Raw genomic sequence first — 22,903 nt, forward strand, 5'->3', positions numbered from 1 at the left:
ACAGTTAATCAGGGATGGCTGATAGGACCTCTACATTCAGTCTGCAAAGTGCTTTTGGCATCATTTGGGGTGAAACTGATCTATAAATATATTATCCTTCCTAGAAACACAACCCAACCTATCTACAAATCTAGTCCTGCATTTCTACATCAGTTCTGATTAATTTTTTCCTCTCTTGAATATAAAAATCTCCACATTGTTCATGTTCACCTGCCCCTGACTACATACCTACCACTTCCTACTAGTGATCACATTCAAGGAGAGGTTCCTAAGTTCCACATACACAAAAGAACACAGCTTTCCCATCTGAAATATGTTCTTACATTTCTGGTACACATACATTCATTCCTGACATAACTCTACTGAACACGACAGTAGAAAAATCCATGAGTGTCTGGTAAGATCAGCATTAACGTTCCTTTGTGCTACCAGAGTGACACAAAAGAATAGGAACCAGAAACTCATCCACGAATTAAGAAGTGTTAACTTTACTGTCCAGTGCAAGTTCTAAACTGACTGTACCCATAAACAGTAACAACCATTTATTAACTAGCAATTCTAGTCAAATATCAAAATGCTTTTTCCCATTCTCTCCCAAAAATAGCCATTTGACAAAATGTTTTCATTTGTTGAAGCAATTTTTAACTGCCACACTGCAGCCAGGGGAGCACCAGGTTCTTCAAGTACAAGGAATAGTCCATCTCTTTCATTACGTAGCCTACACAGTATTGGTATGCACTATTTAAGAGAAGCAGACATTAAACCTGTTAAAAATCTAATGTTTTGAATATTCACTGTAAAGTGTAACCTTTGTAATGCACTTCTCTGCTGCCCCAGGCATGATATTGCAGATCAATTCCCAAACCTAGGTGAGCAATGCAATTCGCTAAAACGACAACTGGAGCCGTAATCACAGAAGTGTAATGCACCATGACTGTACCAGCAGCCTGACATTTGGCAAGTTTACGAAAACCTTAATAACAATGCATTATTACATTTGATATGCTTCCCTTAATTCATTATGGAAGCAGCCTTTAGGAACAGAAACTGAACTTTTGAAATTGATTAGACTGTTTTGAACTTAATAGCATGGAGATTGTGTGGACCATACCGGTTAGCTGCTGTTCCATAGATATGTCAAACTAATTTAGTGATCATAAAGCCTTTATTTTTATAGAACATAACATTTCCACGCAGTTAGGCTCAGGTCAGGAGTACCACCTAACATTTAATATTCATGTTAGAAAGTAAAACTACCACTCAACCAAATAAGAAAAGTCCAGTCTTAGTTCCATAAGCACAGGCCCTATCTCTAGTCTCATCTATATCACCATTTTTATTTCATACTCTAAAAGACAAAGCAAGAACACTTGCAGGAAAAACCAAGAGCTCAGGATCAGAAACTTCTTCACTATAATACCAGGTTTACACTTTCCATATGCAGTTAGCTAAGATAATTAACTTTTCTATGTCTCTTTCTCCAAAGGTACAACAAAGGTAAAGATTGCCAGTCTCACAAGGCCAAGAAGAAAAACATTTCAACAAAATTCTCAGTACATGAGTAATTAAGTGTTATGGTTAACAGTAATAAAACCACTTCAGCTCTGAAGGACTGTTTCTCTTCTAAAATAGCCAAGAATTTCTAACAGACATGCAACTACAGTGGCAGAAAAAAACCCGCAGACAACAAGAAAAACAAATGAAATTCAGAAATTCTGCCTCAACAACAGTTTCACTATGTCTACTAAATCTCAAATACTTGCTTGGCAGTGTTGCTAGACTCTTGTTAGCATTATTGCAATATGATGTAATATTTACCTATTTTGTCCACGGACATAACAAATAAGAATTTCAGTTCCTCAAAAATGGTGTGACTGACATTTTTCAACTTTTTAGTATGGGTTCTTAAAAATTAAACCCAAGTTAAAAGAAACATATTTATGGCTCAGGCTAACTGAGGAGAATGAAATTAATTAATAAAACCAACAGTAGCCAGTGTACAGTCTAACAGCTTAATCTGATATAACATTTGTTGAAGGAGGCAGAAAACTATCTGCTATTGCAATTTAGGCATATATCCAAAGTTGATAAAATATGTCTAAAATTGAACTTTCCTTCTTATATCATTTGCTCTGTTCCGGTTCCATCTATGACAACACCATTGTCTATCACCTCACAGCTTCTGCTTATCTTTCATTCCGCTCCTTTTAGTACCACTCCCACATGACCAAACTGCTTCAGACCACTAGGTTCAGTTACCTAAAGCTATACCCTTTCTGTTATTCCATAGACAAACTATCCACAGTCTGCTTATTCACCACTTTCTAATACTCCCCAAAACCTTATGCATTCAGGCTTACTAACATTTAATATCGTGTACATAAAAGCCGCAATATAATGGTACATTATCATTACATTGCAAGTGTCTGGTGGGTCAATGCCTCCTCAGATAGGTGAGAAGTCACATAAGAGACAGAGAGATGCCATTAGGCTGTTCATTTCCAAACATTCTCCGAGTTTGTTGCAACAAGAAATGCATCTGTTACCATTTTTAAAAAGGAAGAGTAGTGTTATGCTTGCTAATATAGTTAAAGGTTATAGAAGGAAAGACAGTTAAAATACTTGAGCAACTCATTCTATTTACTGAAAATCAACGTTATGCATAAGATGTGTACAACCAGAGTATCACCTGCTCATTGCTAGCAGCGACCATGGTGAAAGCTGGAAACATACATCAGCTTTCATCATGATAAGAGTAGCAAAGATGTCACCTCAGATGGGTAATGGACATGAATTCTGTCCTGCCTAATGATTACCACACTGAGAGCTTGCACATATAAGTTCCCCCCTCTACACACAGGCAGAACAGCTACTTCCCTGTATATTCACTCCAGAAAGAAGGGGGGGGCAGAACCCAACCAAAACCATGTCACAAATCCTATCTGGTTAACATCAAAGAAGAAAAAAAAAAAGCTCACGCCCTTTTACCTATTAAAAACAAGGAATAGAAACCAGAGAAGGTTAGCCAAGGAAAAACTATCTGCAAAATTGACCTACGTTAATTACATACAAGAAGTCTCCATGGAAACCTAAGTCAGGCATACCTGTATACCCATTGTATGGTAGGCTTTCAAATGGAAGCATCACACAGTGATGACAGTCTTTCAGACATTCCTTAACGCACATGCAGCCAGGTCTCTCAGAGGCTAAAACAATGTACCCTTTCATTTCCATAACAAGCAGTAGAATCTTTCTTACAATGTGACACTATGAACTTCGAAATTGTAATTACAGTGTCACTGTGCTCACACCTGCTTTCTGTGCTTTCCACTATCTGTACTTAATATCTTAATAATACATAATACTTAATAAATGTTTTGTCAATAGTGAGGTGATAAACCATAGTAAATTGATAAAGGGCAGGTTTCCAACTACTGACTTTTCTTGCACAACCTATTTCTTTCTCTTTTGTCCCTTCTGTCCTGCTCTTCTAGAGCATTTCTAGCATGTAGGCTTATGGACAGCTGCAAACTGTTGTGACTTTAGAAAGCAAGAAAAGGCAAAAAAGCAATAAAAAAAAAAGGAAGGAAGGAATTTCTTGAAAATTAGAAGTTTCCCATATTAAATGAAATTTATTTTGTTCATGATCTGCAACAGATAACCAAGATTATTCAAGCCATGACACAATCTATATAGCTATTGCAGTGGTAGGATAAAGACAAACCTGTTTTTGTAGATGCTTTTAGTTTTTGCACCAATTTTCATAACAGCCATGCACTGCTGTTATAGCTTCAAAAAAAGAAAGAAGAACGTAGGCATAATTTTGCAGTTCTTCATTCCCAATTTTTCATCATAAACGCACAAGGACAAACAGGATAAATTTGGATCACCGAAGAAGCTTAAAGCATGGCTCTCACTGCTACAATCTCTTCTGTACCCTTCCTGTTTCTTGCTTGTTCCGTTCTGTCCAAAACATCAGCCCATATAAACATTGTAATTCCTAAACTCACAGTCTTTGTGACATGATGAGTGACAAAATAATGCAAGCAGAAAAAAAAACCCCAAACCTTAAATCAAATAGAAATTAACCCTTGCAAACAAAAGACATATCAAAATTCTCACTTTCGTGCTGCCAATATGCATTTTTTAATTGTTAAACAGATACTCAAACGTTTACCAACAAAGACTTTGAGACCACCTCTCACAAGCAGTGGAAAGGTGTGGAAGGGTCCAATTTTATCAACCAACAATCTACCAAAATACCCCAAGAGATACTTGAATCTGAGCATCTCTATCAATGCTTTGGCACTTCTGAATAACAGCTATCGCAGTGATAACTCACCCTTATATTCTACCTCATATAGCTAATATGGAAAAAAAATATGCCTAGAAAGTATTAGTATTTTGTAGCTTTTCACCTCCAAAGCCAGTTGAGTAGCTAACAGAAAGAAATATTGTGCTATCCTCTTTCTTACTAGTATTTTGTTGAAATTTAACATTCTTTAAATAGAAAGTTCCAAGGTATTTCTGAAGCTTATTCTAAATCTATAATAAAGTTTTGGTGGTTTTGTTTTTTTTTTTAAATTACTCAGGTGTAGTACTACTTAGATGCAGCTATAAGACTGGGGTTGATCAATATTGTTTACTCATTTCGGAAAGCATTAGGAATGACACCACACCCAAATAGTCCAGCTTGACCAGTTTCTCCATTCTGGAGATTCTAGAAAGACAACCCACCACTAACATTTTCCTGCTCTTCCCAGAGCAATAAGGAATTATGGCTGACCTTCTCATCAGACAGTTGGCAGGAAAATGGTTCTTTGCATTCTAAGTTATGCCCTGAAATACATGTTTTTAGCCTTCTGGAAAACAAGATTTTAAATTGGAAACCCTGACAGATCTTTAACTGCAGCAATAACAAGTAACATCAGCGTAATTTCTCTTGAAAGAAATTGCTCTGTGTTCTTATCCAGTTTCCAGCTTAAAACCTTTCATTGCTGATACTGTTGTCAATCTTATCTAGTGACCTATTTACCTAAAGCACAGAATTACACATCAGAATTTGATGAGTACAGAGCAGGCTTTGACACTAATAATACTCAAGATTTTATGGACCTAGATTCTTTTTGGGGCTTGGTCAGAAAGGCCACCTTTCTTTCATGTAAAAAGTCAACAAGCCACCTCCAAGGTTTTGCAAATGAATTTGTCATAGCAATTAAGGGAAAGAAGCTATATAAACATGATAAAAGGTGACTAACATCAGCATGCACCGTTACATTAAGAAATAAGAGAGAGACCTTTAACACACTGCTCTGAACACTTAGGAAATCAAAAATACTGTCTGGATAGCTACAGTCTTTGACTTTCAATGAATCAGTGCTGTCTGCAATGTGCACCTGACCTGTGAGAGAGAGGGGAAAAAAAACCTTCAAACCAAATGAAGTAACTTCCAATTATTTGTAATGGAAGCTCAAAGGGCTCTAACTCGCAGTATGGGTATGGACCAATATTAACACAACACAGAATCAGGCAGCACCAAAGGGAGACTCCTCCCCAACATGTTTTGAAAAGGCATGAATCTGAAATCCATTGGGAAGATGCTAGGTGTAGCTGCCCTGGTTAAAATACATGGCCCATTCAACTCACCAGGATTCTTTTGATCTTCTGATGGGGCTTTGCGCAACCTGGTCTAGTGGAAGATGACCCTGCCCAGGCTAAGGGGTTGCAACTATCTGATCTTTACGGTCCCTTACAACTTTACTACCAGGAATATTATGATCTCATGGCATCTATAATTAGACATACACAGTATCTACCGTCTTCTCAGTTATTCAAAATATGGGGACTACTAGGTGTGGGTGGGAATGGAGGTAAATAACTCACATAAAGCAAAAATACAGGTAATACAAGGTATTTTTAAAATTAGGTAATAGGAATACATTTCTTTTCTGTTATCTCTGGAAAAAAACAACAAACAAATAGATTTTTGCAGAGCACGCTGGCAGGTTAAATAGTGAGAGTTTGCGCATGAGCAGCATGAAATTCCTGGGCCTTCCCCAGTTTGTGGGGATGGAGGGAAGCAGAGGCTCAGGTTCACTGCCAGGAATTTTTATTTTAGTTTTTCAACTTAGTAACCATTACCTTTTTGGAAAAGGAAAAAGAAAAGAAAAAAGGCTAGTCCGAGATTTTCAAGACTATCTAGTGCTTTTAGCCATGCTCTCCACAAAAAGGAACAATAGGTGTGACTACATCCCCTCTGATAGCTTCATGAATCTAAAGCATAAGCCACAAGCACACATTTAGTGACCTATATATAGTTTATTTGCTGTACAAACGGTATAGTTTTAACATGCTAATTTGGTTAAGTAGCTGAGTTCCAACTGGGTTTCAGAGCACCCTTAAGGATCAAATTCCAACATCAATTTTCAATACCAAGCCAATGACAAGCCACCATAAATTAACTAACATTTTCAGGATTATCAGAATTTTAAAGAGTATATCTGCAGTTGAAAAATCTTTAAAGCAACTTCTAATACTCAGAAGGAAAGATGCTTTAAACATTAAGGGTTCAAACAAGAACACTGGCAACACTTGCTGGACCTTCACTAATTTATAGAAACAAGCCTCTGGATGAAGACAGCCAGCAATATGCTGCTTTAGGTAGTATGTAAAAATAAAGTGAATGCCACCCATTGTCCATTTAAAGCCTAGTACACTTGATCTAAAACTTTAAGCCCTGAATGCAACACACACAATCAGAGTAGAAAATTAAGTAGTGGGTGGACAGAATCTTTCCTGCCTACCCTGAATAATAACTACACTGCTTCTGCTGCAGCTGTCAGAGACTATTCCTTGGGCACTCCATTAGAAAGCACATAGCTAAGTGTAGGCTCAAAGTCACAGAGACTGATGTTACAGATAGTAGGCTGGAGAGACTTCACTCTGTTTCCACAAAGACAATTGCTCTCTGCACAAAACAGCACAGAAAACTGAGAGCTTCAGATCTCCTTGTGTGAGCCAACAGCACTGAGAAAAAGAAAACAAATGGCAAAACACTGCAAGCTCCTCTCAAGCATCAGTGACTGAGTTCTTGTCCCTGTGGTTTAACAATTCAAGCTTGACTTAAAAGCGACTTGAGACAGTACAAGGCCCACAATGTTGGTGGATATGCAACACAGAGGAGACCAGGAGATAAAACCCAGACAAGCAATCAAAATATCACAGACACAGCTGGCTAATCCCCTTACACCTTCCTGAAACCCAAATACAAATGCAGAGTAAAATATAAAATAATTAATTCACTACCTCCAAAGCCATCTCTACCTATGTAAGTTGTATTACAAACACTTCTATACTATTCTTATTCCCGACTTTTGAGCTTTTTACCCACCTCTCAACTGCCACCATTTTTTGTTCATGCTTTTTAAGCTATACTTTGCCCTCGTGCCCTAACTATGGTTCCTCTCCTTCCATTTCCAAGGCTTGTTATTTTTCCATCAGTATTTTCCCTTAAGTACATTCTCATTATCTCATGTTTTCATTAATTAGCCTGCTATTGCCTCTGCTCCATTTTAATCGCTCTCATTAAGAACTTTAAAGACCAGTTCAAAAGCGAGTTCCCAAATCACAATATATACATCAAAGCAGTCCCGCTTTATTTACAAATGCTCTATATCATCATCAAATATTGTATTAGACTGTGATTATTCACAGGAAGGCACAGAATATCATTTCAAACATTTACTTAAAACAAAAATAACAATTCCTTTCCCTGGAAACAGGGGCTTGTAATTTACTTAGAAGAAAAGCCTCCCTGCTTCTCTATTTAAAGCAGAACCAGGAAAGTCAGGCCTACCTGTGCCAGCTGTCCCAAAGCATAGAGGTTGAGTTTCTTCAGGTCCATGTAGAGAACATCTCTAAGCTCCTGAAAAGGCTCCCAAGTGGGGCTGAAGTGTCCCTGAGTGATTTGCTTTTGCCTCCTATGGTAGTTTTCCCAGAACATTTGTTCTCTTGGAGGTTCACTGCTTCTGTAAATTGTTCTGCTTCTGGCCAAGACCTTTCCTTCCTTCTGAGCAAAGCCAGGCAAAGCCTGAACACCCACAAAATCCAGAGCATCCAATGCTTCAGTAGCTGCCAGCACCTTGGTTCTGCTGTTCTTAGATGGATCTGATACCACAGGTGCCTTGAGTCTGCTGCTTTTATGTGGTTGTGGTACCACAGGTGCCTTGAGTCTGCTCTTTCTACTTGCATCTGCTACCACAGGTGCCTCAACTCCACAGTTTTTAGATGCACCTGGTACTGGCATTGTTCCAGAATGCTGTTTTTACTCCCCAAGTTATTAAAACCTCTAGTTTCCCAGTCATGAAAATACACACCTGCTGCCCAAACTCTGAAGCAAGTCTTTTTAATTTTCTAAAGGGCAGCCCAGCAGAATAATCTGCTGCTAACTAACAACACTACACTCTCACTCCCCTCAGCAGCCCCTCAAACAACAGAAATAAATCCTGAGCAGCTAAAACCTAACCAGTCTCCAGGGGAACACCCAGAGCACCTCCTTCGGAAGGGTTTTATTATAAATAAAGCTGGCTTTACACAGATTATCAGCACCACCACAACCTCCTCTGCCCACAGTCCTCACGCCACGGGCTTCCCGCCTCCCAAACTCTGGGGAACAGCCAAAACTCCCTCCAACCTTTCTCCGGGCGCCGCGCGGGGGGCGAGGGGCCGACCCCTCTCCTCAGCCGCCTCAGAGGGCGGCGCGCGGCGCCGCGCGGCCGTTAACGGCCAACGGTTGCCCGGGAAACGCAGACACACACACACACACACCCCCGCGCGGCGCCGCGCACGTGCACTGCCCGCCGCGCGCCTGCGCGGGGGGCGGGGGTGGCGCGGAGGTGCACGAGGAGGGGCACGAGGAGGGGCCTTGCACGAGGCTGTGCACAAGGACCCCAGCACCGGGCGTTGTATTGGGCTGAGCACTAGGGCTGAAGGCTGGGCTGTGTGCGGGGTGCTGAGCACCAGGCCTGGCACGGGGCCGTGTGCAATGGCCTGAGCACTGGGCCTTGCACGGGCGCGCGCAGAGTGGCCTGAGCGCCAAGCCTTTCAACGGGGCTGTGCACAAGGACCTGAGCGCCAAGCCTTTCACGGGGCTGTGCACAAGGACCTGAGCGCCAGGCCTTTCACGGGGCTGTGCACAAGGACCTGAGCGCCAGGCCTTTCACGGCCCTGTGCAGAAGGGCTTGAGCACCAGGCCTTGCACGGGGCTGTGTTCAAGGTGCTGAGCGCTAGGCCTTGCACAGGGCTGTATGTAAGGGCCGAGTACTGGGCATTGCACGGGGCCAAGCACCAGGGCTGAACACCGGGCCTTGCACAGGTCTGTGTTCAGGGTGCCGAGCACCAGGCCTTGCATGGGCCTGTACATAAAAGTGCTGAGCACCAGGCTTTGCACAGGGCTGTGCACGAGGGACTCTGTACCGGGCCTTGCACGGGGCTGTGCGCAAGAGCTGAGCATCAGGCCTTGCATGGTGCCACGCAAAGGGCTGAGCACCAGGCCCTTTGGGTGACCGAGGGGGGAGCCTTGCACCTGAGGCCATGTGTTAGGTGCCCCATGCCCCCATGGCACCTTGCTCAGCCTTGGGGACACAGCTGGGCTGTGTGGCTGTGCCCCACGAGCATTCCTCCAGCCCCGAGGGGCCACAGGGGGAGAGTTGCAAAGGGATTCCTCTGGGAACACCCCCCCGGGGGTCACCAGCAGGCAGCAGCCAGGTTAAGGTTTCTCCAAGCATGAGGTTACCAATGGAGCTGACTTTTTTCACCTTTCTTTCAAATGAAGGACAAGCTAAAGTGTCCCTCCCAAGCTTAGGGACACCAGAGCTTGTGGCCAAGGGCGGACAGGGCTGTAAGTAACAAGTCTCGCTTTTAGTAAAACAAAACTATCGCTTCCCAAAATTGTTAGAAGGCTCGGTGGTTAAAGCACTGGGAAGTAGGAGACAATGTAATTGTAACAGTAAAGGTAATATTTACCAGTATTTCAATTAATTACATGTAATCCTTAGCTTCTGTCCTGGGTGGCAGCTTGGGACGCATGGCAGAGCACCCCCAGCCCCCCCTGTGCCCGGTCCCGGTGCCCCAGGCAGATGCTGTTCAGCTCTTGAGAAAACCCATCAAATCTCACTCCTCCTACGACCGTTTTCAGTAAAAGCCTTTCAAACTTCACTCAAACCTTGTCAAACAAGCAGTAACTGGTGGCAAATGAGAACTTGAGATGAATTTAATACTGTATCTATTCAGCCCTAAAATACAGGGACGATCAGCAGCAATAGCACATTATCTGAGATATATGATTTCCAGCAGATTGGGTTTTTAGCCTGTCAAGATCACTCTGACTATTTGAATCCTGTGAGGTGTCTGAAGGGATGGGATATCTGGAAACACCTCCTCCTTCCTGTCTTCCCCCTCAACCCTGAAAAAACCCACCCTTGCTATTATTTCCTTGCATTTTAATGTGTCCAGCACTACTTTGCTGTTACAACTTTTGGTTTAGAGTGATGTGACCAGACATGAGAGGGCAGAAGTGGTGAGCCGTGGCCCAAGGAGCGGAGCTGTGGGGCTCCACAGCCCCAGGGCTGCAGGAGGACTCGGGGGACGTTTGCAATTGGGAAGGTTCCCCCCACCTCATTTCCCTCCCCGGCTTTATATTTTCTGCGGGATGAATTGTTCCCCAAAACCTGGTGTCTCGCGCTGCTTTGGTTTTCAGGAGAAATTTCCCACCCATGTGCTGATCCGGATCAGAGGTACTCACGCATGGATCTGCTGAATTGTGGAGCTGGAAATGCAATTTCTGCTACTTTTCTCATTGGCTGCAACTTAATCATAGATGTTTCCAGCTGAAAAGAAATATTCCCACACCCGGTGTTTGAGACAGCCACGAGAAACACCACAATTTGGTAATGATGACCCTCTGAGCACCTGCTTTTGTTGTACCTGGCTGTATGAGCGTGTTTTCAACTAAAACATTTGAGAAAGAACTAGTTTCAATGACTTCCCTAATACAAATGGTGACATCTCATCTAGCACCGGGATTTCAGCTCCGGGGACTTGAGGGAAATATCTGCTAGATGATCACCACGTGGAAAATATAAAAGCGGCATTTTGAAGCAGCCTAAAATGTGCTTCTACAGCCGTAGAGTGATGCCTTTGCATCAGAAAAAGGTACTTGATTGGTTTTGCTGATTGGTTTGCAATGGAAGAAGCCTCAGCTCAACCTTCGGCTGCTGCAGGTTGTGTCCTGCCAGGGGATTTGGGTCCTGGGGCAGGAGGACCATGGCTGAGCCACGTCACCCCCAGCACCCTCTGCTTATTTACCTTGGGGGAATCCAGATGCCGCAAGTGCTGCTGAGGACCGGGGTGGGCGTGTGAGAGCCGTCCTGCACCCACACCCCGCAGGCTTTAATGCTGTAACGCTTTGGAGTTGTGCCCAAAGCACAGTCTGCTTCCCCGGTGGATCCATTTTTTAATGGCCTTGAAATAACCGAAGCGCAGTTTGGCTTCATCAGGATGCTCAGGGTCCAGCGGGGCCAGGAAGGGACCGGAGGGGACATGCACAGGGCGACGTCCTGCTGCTGCTGGAGACACCCCATCTCTCCTGGTCTCCACACCCTGCAGTTCGTGCCCAGGTCCCGCGTCCTACCGTCACGGGCACCCACACCCCACGGGCAGCGTGTGAGCATCAGCCTTGGGTCAAGGCTCTTGCAGAGATCATCACGCCTTTCTCCAGGCTGTTTGCAATTTGTTTCCCCAAAAGTTTGTCACTGGGAGCCCACCCTGCAAACTCCTCCTTGGCAAGAATTTCCCTCCGGAGCCATGGTGAATAACAAGCCAGCAGCTCGGACACGTGCAAGCTGCCTGTGCCTGGCTCCTTACTGCCATTTCCATATAAATAGGCTCCCCCCAAGACAGGGGAGGGTGTATTATTCTGAAACAAACAAAGATGGATCTATGGGTTTGTGTTTTTGGAGACGCATGAAACCATTTTCCTCCTACAGCCCACAGAGTCTCCCCAGTAAAGCTTTTGTGGTGACCAGCTCCTGTCACCCAGCCCAGCCGGGTGGGTTCTCACAGCTCTTCCCATCCTCAGCTCCATTTCTCCTCCACCCTGTTCATCGCCTAGTCCCATTTTCAAGAAATATTCCAGGAACAAGTATGCATTTGTCTCTTTTTTCCTTCTGTGTCATTCCTCCATCCAGCTTACAATTTTTGGTGGCAATTTAACAGCTTTTACAAATTACATTTCTATCTTTTCCTCAGTTATTGTTACAGAGGAGAAAGTCACATTTTTCACTGCGATCCTTCAAGTTTCTGCTGTCACTGTATTTAAGACTTTTTTTTTTTTTTTTTTTTTGTCCTTAGCTTTTCTTTTCTTATCCCTCAAGGGCAGCCTTGGAAATTCAAAGCTGTTCCCTGACTATCAGCGGATCTGATATTCTCTCTTGGCAGTTCTGCAGCAACTGTCTCTCTTCCTTCCATCCTTCCACCTAAATGACACCCTTTTCTCAATAAATTACCCTTTGTCTTTCAAAGCGACGTTTCCATTTGTGACAGTTCGGATGTATAATAGTTGCATCCCAGCGGATACCTTCAGGAGCGTCAACTAACAGGCCAATACAGACTCAGTGGTGCAGAAAATAAAGAAATTTACGTATTTTGGGGCATTCTTTCCTCCCCAGTAATTGGGCTGTGCTCTGAATTTTCAACATTTGAGTTTAAAGGTATGGTTTCTTGTTACCAAAAAACCCTCTCCTGGACCAGAGGGATGGCTGAAGCAATGGCAGGATTCCCTTTTTTCAACATAACATCCCTTGGGGTCCCTGGAAAATGTTCCGGGACAGCCAAGCCAACCCAGCTGTGCCCCCTGGCATAGGGTTTCATAGGCTTGGTGTGCTGACCGCAATGCATAAAGCACCAAAACCTGCGGAAAGCACAAATCTGGCACCGCACACCCAATTCCCCTGCTGGATTTTAGGCATTTAGCCTAAATTCATGCAGCACTGGGAGGTGAGCAGCACCCTGAGCAAGGGTGCAAGGGGAAGGTAAGTGGAAATATCACCTGCAGTAACACCCATGGGCATCTCGCACCGTCCTTAAACACAAGCAGGTGACCCGGGAAGGTTTCCCCCTCCAAAACGTGCTGGGTTACTTCGAGCGTTTGCAAAGCCTTGCGTCGTACTTCGCAGTTATCCAGCATTTTCCGCTCTTTAGGGCCGAAACGTGCCTGAAAAACCGCCGACCAACAGAAGCCCTGCTTGCTTGTGCGACAGGGGAAAACCATTGACTTTGCAAACCTTTCCTCGCCATAAGGACGGCGATCGATCAGCGCTGCCGTTGCTCGTGATCTCGCTTAATGGAGGGGAAATGTGCGGCGTGGCTGGAGGAGGCTCAGCTGGAGCAGTGGCTCTGGGGTGTCCCCAGGATTCCCATGGGCAGGGAAGGCTCCTGGGGACCCCCCCACTGCGCCGGCCGGCGCAGTGGGGGGGTCCCCAGGAGCCTTCCCTGCCCATGGGGACACACACGCACCTCCCCCAGCGCTGCTGGAGTGGGGATGCAGCAGATAAAGCTCAGGAAAGTTGGACGCTCACGCCCCGCTCCCATCGGATAAGGATGGAGATGTCCAAAGCCAGGGTTGGCAACAAGAGCATCACACCCCCCCAGCTCCCACAATCTGCCCAAAAGCAACAGATTGGACATTTTTATCAAAGTTGTCAAGATCCAGACCTTGGCTTTAGCAGCCTGGGACTTGTGCTCTCGCAGCCCCGCACCTTTTGTCTTCTTTCCAAACACCAGACAAGCCAAACATTATTTTACAATCCCGGCATCTGGCACGCAGCTCTGGGCAAGCCTCTCCGCCTGTCACTGCTGAGATAAATGAGCCCGTTTCAGTGGCCGACTTCATAAAAGTATATGAAAAGTAGTTAACAAAAGGGTATTTCACAAAGCCGGGAATGCAAATGCAACCTCCGAGATAACTAATTAACTGAAGCAGCCATAAAAAGGGGAAGCAGCTTCCCATCTGTGGAAATAGATGTCATTTTATAGAGGTGCTAATTAGTTATGCCCAGTCCTGCGGCCGTTTCATCGGCACCACACACAGGCTGCCTCCTGCTCCGCAGCTCCCAGGGCTTTCGAGGTAAAGAAGGGGAGAGCAAAGCTTGGGACAAGAGATGCTTCATCTTGCAAAAGTCCCCTACGAATGTCGTGTTTTCAGCTGGTACCCAAGCAGCAAGCAAAGCCAGGGGTTTTTTGGCAGAGGTGGCCGGCACGGCCATGCAGAGCCGTCCGGCACAGAGCAGCGGCAGCACTCGGCACGGGCTGCACAGCAAGGTCGGTGTCCTGTCCTGGCCCTGGGGAGATCATAAAATCATAGAATTGTCTAGGTTGGAAGGGACCTTTCAGATCATCGAGTCCAACCATCAACCTAACACTGACATAAACCATGTCCCTCAGCACCACGTCTTTTAAATACCGCCAGGGATGGCGATTCCACCACTTCCCTAGGCAGCCTGTTCCAATGCTTGATAGCCCTTTCGGTATAGAAATTTTTCCTAATCACAGAATGATAGGGGTTGGATGGGACCTCTGGAGATCACCCCGTCCAACCCCCTGCCAGAGCAGGGTCACCCAGAGCAGGTTGCACAGGAACACGTTCAGGCGGGTTTGGAATGTCTCCAGAGACGGAGACTCCACCACCTCTCTGGGCAGCCTGTGCCAGGGCTCTGCCACCCTCAGGGTAAAGATGTTCCTCCTCATGTTTAGGTGGAACTTCCTATGTCCAAGTTTGTGCCCATTACCTCTTGTCCTGTCACTGGGCACCACTAAAAAAAGACTGTATTTAAGTATTTATAAGCCTTGATAAGATCCCCCCTCAGTGTTCTTTTTCCCAGACTGAAAAAGACCCAAATCCTTCAGCCTTTCTTCATAAGAGAGTTGTTCCAGTCCCCTCATCATCATCCAATCTAAACCTCCCCTGGAGGAACTTGAGGCCATTTCCTCTTGTTCTATCACCTGCTCCTTGGGAGAAGAAACCGACTTAGCGCTTATCCATCTCCTCCAAGCCAGAGGTAGTCGTGGGGAAGGTTTCCTGGGGGCCATGTTTCGGCAGCAGGGGTCCCAGGGGTTTCCAGGTTCTCCCCAGCATTGCTGCCACATCCCGGGGGTTTTCACGTGGTTTGGGTGTACGGTATTCCAGGCTCGCCTGGGAGGTGTGGTGGGGAGGGTTAATTGTTTAGCAGTGCTCTGGGTTTGCCAGCTTTTACTTGCTGGGAGGCAGCATGTTTACAAAGACAGATTCACAATCACCTTGTTTGAGTCCTCCGAGCTGCCGCCTCCTCAATAGGGAACACCCTGGCTGGGGCAGAAAAAATCCCCTCCCAGGTCTTCTATGGAAAGTGATTTCCCCCTTCCTCAAATCCTTCCAGCAACTTCTGGGCAGAAGCTTTAAGTTTTGGTACACCTCACACTTTGGTCTGTATCCCTGCTTTGGACCGAGAGCACAGCTCGCACCAAAGCGCTCCCTAGGGAATGCTGGCACCCAGTGGGGTTTGTCCCCACCGTGCCACCGCCACAGCCCATGCCTGTCCCTTTTGAGTTCTCATGCAACCTGCAGCTTTTTCTTTGCTCCTTCACCTGCGAGGATCCGTGCGAGCCCCTCAGTACGCAGTGAGCTCAGCAGGATTGGTGCTGGAGCGGGACGTACCACGGGAATTAGTCACCGCCGGGACCTCAGTCAAGTTATTATTTAATGCCCTTTTCCAAAGACATTTGTACTTGAAAAAGTGAAGAATTACGAGCTCTCTGCTAACAGCGTGACTCAGAGGAGCTGTGGGCACACACCATTTAAGTGAGAAGTGCCTTCACGGCGATGATGCAACATGGGCGAGGAGGGGAGAGGGGCTGCTGCATCCCACCAAAACAGCCGAAACCCGCCTGCCGCCCGCCTCCCTCCCCTGCCGTGGGAGGACATGCTGCTGAGAAAGTGGGTTTTGCAAAAAAGCCACCCCAATTAGCTTAAATTTGTGCTGCCAACAGCTTTGCTACAGAGGTGAGGGCTCCCACCACCCTTTGGGAGAGCCCACCACCGAGACTGCACCCGGCAGCTCGGTCACGGTCTGACCCCGGTGACAGCAACCGGAGCGGCTCTGGCAATCAGTGCACTGAGCCAATCTGTGCCCCAAACACCGAGCAGGGCAATGCTCTGCCGCCAAAGGCCACGCTGCCCCTCACCGTGCCGTCCCGCCTCTGTGGCTGCCAGGAACTTGCTCAGCAAGAAGTTGATGGGACATTGCCAACCCCCTGGAGCTGGCTTTAAAAAATGACGTGCCTTTGCCAGACGTTACCCGTGAACTGCCCCGGCACACAGGCCCCTGCACGGAGCACCGAAGGCACAAATATTTGCAGAAGCCATTTGGGGGTTGCCCGAGTCCCTGTGCCAACCGTGGCAGGTCGCAGCATGGGTGTTGCAGGAGCCGGGAAGGTTGCAGAAAAAAAATAACGATAATTTACTCAGCTTTCCTCGACATAGCATCTCCCACCTGCATCCAGTATCAGCCTCGCTGGGAATTAGATCGGGCATCAGCCGGGAGATGCTGTACGGAAGGAGGGCGACCAGCGATGCAATCTTAGGGATGCAAGCCTTGAACTTTCTTCGGATTGACTTCCAGCACGTTACCGGAACGGTGAGGATTAGCTGCCAAGCGGAGGCATTTGGAAATCCTCCTAGCAATTTCCCAAAGTGGAGGAGGAGGCGGCTTTGCCTGTGCCCAGCCTCGTAAGGCCCCCGAGGGAGCGGCTGGGAGCGGGGACCTGCGTGCCCCGTGGTCGGGACGGGGACAGTGACTTTGCACAATGCTGTGTGCCGGTGACTCGTGACGCCGCTCGGCCCCAGCCGGCCACGGCAGCTGGCAGAGGCTGGCTGGGAGCGGGTTGCAGCCCGGGTATTATTAGACGCGATGGTTTTATTTTTAAGGGCAGCACTTAGGCCAAAGTTCAGCGGGTGCAGTTGGAGCCCTGACACCGTGATGGGCACGGGATGTGTCCCAACCTGCCAGACACGCTCCAGGTGTTCGCTGCCGAGGGTCGGAGGGGCCCAGCCTGGACAAGCATCACCGTGTCCCATGCAGGCCACCATCCAGCCACATGGCGTCGTGCAGCAAACTACTTCATAATCCTCCTTTTGTTATAATTTAAAAAAAAAAGAGAGAAGTGATGACAATAAAAGATCCTAAGCCAGGGCGGGCAGGGCTCAGGGTTGTGTAGCACCGGCTTTGCCAGATCACATAACCCTCCTCGTTTCACATTCCCTGGGGAAATTTCCTCCCCCTTTTGCAGAGCTCGAGCTCTCAGAAATCTCTCCTTGCTGCTGTCCTACTTAAAGGGGAAAGAAAAAAAAAAAAGAAATAGGAATCTGTGCAACATCTGTATCAAGCTGCAGCACATTCCTCTTCTCCTCCGGTGTCACACAGCGTCTCCCCCGCCACTCGCCCAGCCTGGCCGTGCAGAGCAGAGGTTGGGGAGCCCAGTCGGTCCGGGGCTTGGCGTGGGAAAGCAGCCGGGCAAGAGGGACACTGCCGTCAGCCCGGAGAGGCGAGGGATCCCTCCATGCCATCCCAGCATCTGCGGGATGGGGGGACAATTTTCTGAGCAGCAATTCCCAGCGCACACACACACAGAGCCGGCTCCCCGGGGCTTGTCAGAACTTACCCAAGTGCCACACTGAGCCTGCGCTCCTGGCTGCGGGGTGTTGGAATAAATTGAAGCGCAGAGGGAAAGTCATTAAGATCTCTTTCATTAACACCACTCCTCGCGGGCTGGGAGAAGCTGAGGTTTTGTCAGATCACGTTATCACCACGGCTTCGCTGCTTCCGAACCTTGAAGAGATTCTTCCAAAAAGCACAACCGCCCCCTCGCCTGCTCCCCTTTCAATCCTCAGCTGTTTTTATTTCGCTCCTTGAGATAAAACTATGTGTGTGGGGGAGATATTTACACACACATAAGAAAATATAGATGCGCATAAAAATAACCTGATGATTTGAGAGAGACATTTCACTTCTGCAGAGCTTTCCGTTCTCCATTCCATTATAAAAAGAAAGCGCTGAAGCTGTCGGGGCTCGGAGGGGGGGTTTGCCGTGGCTTTCCTTGGGGATGCAGCGAGCGTCCTCCCGCCCGCAGCAGGCTCTGCTTATGCACAGGGTCTGAAGCCCCCGACACATGGGGTGGCGGCTGGGGGAAGGGTACACTGGGTTAGTGCTGAAATCCCTCAAGAGAAAAAAAATAACGAGACTTTTGTGACCCTGGAAAATTTATGTCTCGTTGTGGAGCAAATACAGCGGAGATGAATTCCTACAGAAACCTCCTCACAGCCTTATTACATTCATGGTACATTTCCAGATGTGTAGCTGCCTGTCTTCACGTTGCTTTTATGTTTGAAATATCTTTTTTAAAGGAAAGAAGGAGGAGAAAGACACGTGCCCGGTACCACCCGCCGCAAGCTGATGCTGCCCAGTCTGGGAGTTCGTCTGTGCCCGGGCATCGGGGCGACGCAGCATCTGCCCATCCCGTGGGGTGAACAGCCGAGGGGCTCACACCCCCGCCACTCCTCCTGCACCCTGCACACCCCATAGAAGGGATTTAGCATCCACTGACCCTGATAGACATTTGGGATCCATGGGGTGAGACCGGCAGCACGTGGATGGGGGAGAAGGGGAGCTGAGGCAGCAGGGCAGGCGGCAAGGGCACGCTCAATCCAGCACCTCTGCCAAAAACCAAGACAACTCATGAACATGAGACCCGGGGCAGTGCTATCGGTGTCCCTGCAAGCCACAGCATGCTGGGACGTCGCTGCTGCCTTGCGGGGAGCACGTCACAGGCTGCACCAGCCAAGCCGGCATAGCTCAGCAGTACAGAACATCCTCGCCGGCTCCGGCACGGGGGAAACACGATCGCACCGGCAGAGCCCGGCAGCGCCGGCGACGCGCTCGGGCTGCCTGCTGCCAGCCTTGTTTTGACTTTCTTTTTAACAGGCTGCCACACACAGCATTCTTGGTGACAAGTGACAGCCTTGTTGTATTAACAGTGCTCCACCAAATGGTATTACTATTGTTATCTGTTTTCGCAAGTATAATAGATAATATGACTATCCCCCTCCGAAATAGCCTGGCGTTTGAAGGAAAGATTCAGATTATTTGCTGAACATCTCAAGCTGTGATAACAGGAGACAGTGCCGTGTCGTACCAGAAAGCACTGCTGCGTGTTACACGCATCGTACCTGCGGGAAGCTTCTTGCGTTTAACCGCGGGATAGCTGTCACTGAGTCATTCTGTAATTGCAGGAATAGATAACAAGAAAAGGCACTGCTCTGGCAGAGCCTGCCCGGCCAAGGTTGTTTAAAAATACCTAGCCCCAGCCCTCACGGCTTTCTGCAGCTCTGCTGGGTGTCGGGAAGCCCATGCTGCTGGCGAGCAGGTGCTCCCTGCGGGCTCGGTCCACTGAAATAACTGCTGGGATCTCGCCCAGGATCTCTTCTCCCAAAACTTAAGCCAGATCCCAGCTACACTGGAAAAGACACAGTAACACACCCCGCCAGCGACTTCCATTTTGCATTAAGTGTGAAGATATCTCTCCCATGGGGGAGCACCCCCCTGCCTGCTGGATGGACCCATCCGCTGTAATGAATCTGACAACAGTGGAAATAATAATAAAAAGTGTATGTAAAAGCAGCTTGCCCGGAGGCGGGCTGAAGGGGCAGTGCCCCACGCGGCCCAGCCTTGGATGGGGCTGAAGCGGCACTTTCTGACCCAGCAGAGGGTCGGGGGACCCTGGGTGCAGATGCTGCTGGGCACCGCGGCTGCTCACCCCATCCGTGTTCGCTGGCACGAGTCGGGAAGGAGGTATGGACAGGGGAAAGGCTTCCTGGGAACCCCGGGGCTGCTCTCCCGTCATCCCCAGCTCACCTTCCTGGGAAGCAACACAACCAAGGCTTGCATATTTGCTGCTACTGCTCACCCCGAGCACTCCAGCCCACCCCGGGGAAGCGAGACCCGTCAGAGGAGACAAACCAGCCCACGCACGTTTCATTTGCCATGACTAACAGCTTAAGTAAACGACCGGGTAAACACACTAATTTTACTTTCAAAACAAAAAACAAAAAGCAAAAAGCCACAAAGCCCAGTTCTTCTTCCTTGAGTAAAGGCGGGTGTGTGACTATTGGCATTTGTCCTCTCGGTGCATTTGCGAGTTGCCAGCTTTCTAAAACCTGGCAGCCACTACAAGACAAAGCGACATATTGAGCGCAGGAGCAAAAATGCTCCTCACTTGTGAATGCCAAGGAGGGGGAAAAAGAAAAATCAAAAACAACCTGTGAGGGCAGTGCCTGCTGCCCCGCAGAGCGATGCCGGGGACGCTCTGTGGCATCGGCTGGAAGCCACGGGGACGGAGCCTGTCCCTCGAGCAGCGCCGCTCCGGGGATGGCTGGCGTTAGGGTGGTTTGTAGCCAAAGGCTCCATTCTTGCCTTTGGGGGTCTGTGCGTCCCATGGCGGGTGGCTTTCCAAGGAGAAATACAGCTCTGAGGAGCAGCACCTCACCTGCACCCACAGGGCCGTCCCTCCGCCAGGTCCAACAGCTGCTCCCCATCGCCCTGGGCTCACGCCATGGTCATGCAAAGGCCCCCGGGAACCCCAATCCTGCAAGCCCTCCTGCTCCCCACATGCATCCCAACCCCTGTGGAGGAGTGGGCGAGGAGCCCAGACCTGACCCTGCCGGGTTTGGGATCTCTCGGTGTTAATTGGCATCAGACACAGGGTTGAGATGAGGCCGTTTCCTAAGCGGCGCACCGTAAGGATCTCACTTGCTCTGTTTGATGACTCCTCTTGTGTCGTTTCAGTAGCAGGTGGTGAAAGCTGGGGGGGGTGGGGAACCCTATAAAATGTTTAACATCCCTTTAGCTTCAATTTATCTGAAGAGACTTCAAACAGCACAATTTCCCCCTGCCATCTGGGTGCCACTTTAAAAGACATTTTCTCATATCATTGCAATTTCAGAAAATCTTGTTGTACAGCTATGGAAATGCAAGATGCTTCCCCTAAATTGTGCATCAGTGTGAAGCGTTTTAAACCTCAACTGCAGCTTATAATATATTTTGACAGCTCACAGACGGCTCCTGAGAGACTTTTCCTGTTCCAACACTGCCTGTACAGGGGAGCCCAGCTTCGGGCGCCGCAGTCCTGCGAGGCAAAGCCCTGCGCTTGGCTGTGCCTTGTTTTGCTCCAGGAACGGGAAGAAGATTCCCTTGCAGAGCTTTGAACATGTCTCCGTGACACGTATTTCCCGCTCACGCGCCCCCAAATAGCTTAGAAACACGTTGAGCTACTCCAAAACCTCAGAGAAATCTCTAACAATCATATAAACGTCCTGCAAGCGGGCAGCCTGGCAAGAGAGAAGGGCTCTAGCGATGTCCCTGCTGGACTCAGCCCTTCTTGGACCCCCCCAAACCACGGCAGGGAAAGCTGCTCCCTGCACGCAGCCAGCCCCAAAGTACAGCTCCAGAGGAGAGGGGCTTTGGTGCCAGCACGAGGCATCCCCTTCAGCGTCCCAGCCCCAGGGGAGACTCCCAGCCCTCGGCCAGGTGAGGGGGACACCCCAGCCCCCAGCACTAAGCCTTAGCTTTGCTGAGCTCCGGACCAGAGCACCAACCCCTGCCCGCACGAGCAGATCCCCTAATCGTGGGGCAAACTCCCATCACCAGCAATGCACAGCTCAGCCGATTTCTCCAGCCCTGTCAAAGCTGTTTGTCCCTGTCCCTCCTCGGCAGAGGCAGTGTCCCCGTGCCTCCGAAAGCGCCCGGGCTCAGACATTGATTCACAGCCAGAGGAAGTGACTGAAGAATGAATGGAAGGGTTAGTGCAGGTCAGCGGGTGGTTAGCGTTAGTTGCCTTAAGGCTTAATGACCACATCAATACAGCAGGAGTAACTCCGGAGCAGCCGGTTCATCAAGGGGATGACCTGTGCCCAGCGAGGGATGGGACACGCGGTGACCGGCCGGGTGTGCCGGCAGGGCTGTGCCCATTTCCCCTGCAAGGGGTGAAGCCACAGGGCACGGAGCCGGGGTTAAAGCCAGAAGAACACTGATCCTTCCCCAAGGAGGTCCAAAGAGCTCCCACCACGGAAATGTCACCACTGTGCAGCTCAGCTCAACCCAACACGTCCCCGTCACCCGCTGTGTTTCAGCATCCCCAGCCGCAGCAATGGGGTGCACAGTCACCGTCATCGGCCACGATCGCTGGGGTTTTGGGGCAACCCCAGGCTGGGCATGGAGAGGGAGTCACTCTGTCCCAGGAGACACACTGGGAAGGGAAAAGACAAGCATTTAGAAACGGTAAAGATTTTGTTTTAAATCCCATGGGTTTGCTTGTTTTTGAAGACCTTAATGCTTTTTCCCACGTGGCTCTGGCACAGCAGAGGAAGGTGGCTGCTCCACGGGCAACGCAGGAGCCGACACCGCGCCAAGGGCACAGAAGGGCAAAGCTTTTGCCGTCAAACGCCCCCCAGGCTCTGGAGGGGTCTGACAGCTCACCCAGGTCATGGGCTAAACTCAGGGTGGGTAGACCCAGGACTGGGTCTACACCTGGCAAATCAGGTCCAGATGAGGCCAAACCATGATGTTACCGCCCTGTGTCATCTTACAGCAAGAGTCCAAGTCTTGAGAAATTCCTGCCATGCACAGTTCAAGGAAGTCAAGGACATTTCCAGCAGAGAAATGGATGTCCCTGAGGGACCAAAAAGCCATCTAAGGGCTGAGGATCAGCCTTGCTACCCCATGCACATCGCTTCACGGGGGCCTCAGTTTCCCCAAGGTAC

At 48.4% G+C, this 22,903-nt stretch overlaps 1 protein-coding gene across 1 annotated transcript in view; it reads right to left on the reverse strand.

Annotated features, from left to right (window-relative positions):
* CCDC60 (coiled-coil domain containing 60) overlaps positions 1–16,606 on the reverse strand; it is an 84,182-nt gene extending 67,576 nt beyond the window's left edge. Inside the window, exon 1 of the mRNA XM_063351371.1 lies at positions 16,584–16,606. Within this exon, the coding sequence (XP_063207441.1) occupies positions 16,584–16,589 (6 nt within the window). The 5' untranslated portion in view covers positions 16,590–16,606. The remainder of the gene's footprint in view (positions 1–16,583) is intronic.
* Positions 16,607–22,903: the final 6,297 nt, after the last annotated feature.

This window comes from Chroicocephalus ridibundus, chromosome 13, assembly GCF_963924245.1.
Source record: "Chroicocephalus ridibundus chromosome 13, bChrRid1.1, whole genome shotgun sequence".
Classification (NCBI taxonomy): domain Eukaryota; kingdom Metazoa; phylum Chordata; class Aves; order Charadriiformes; family Laridae; genus Chroicocephalus; species Chroicocephalus ridibundus.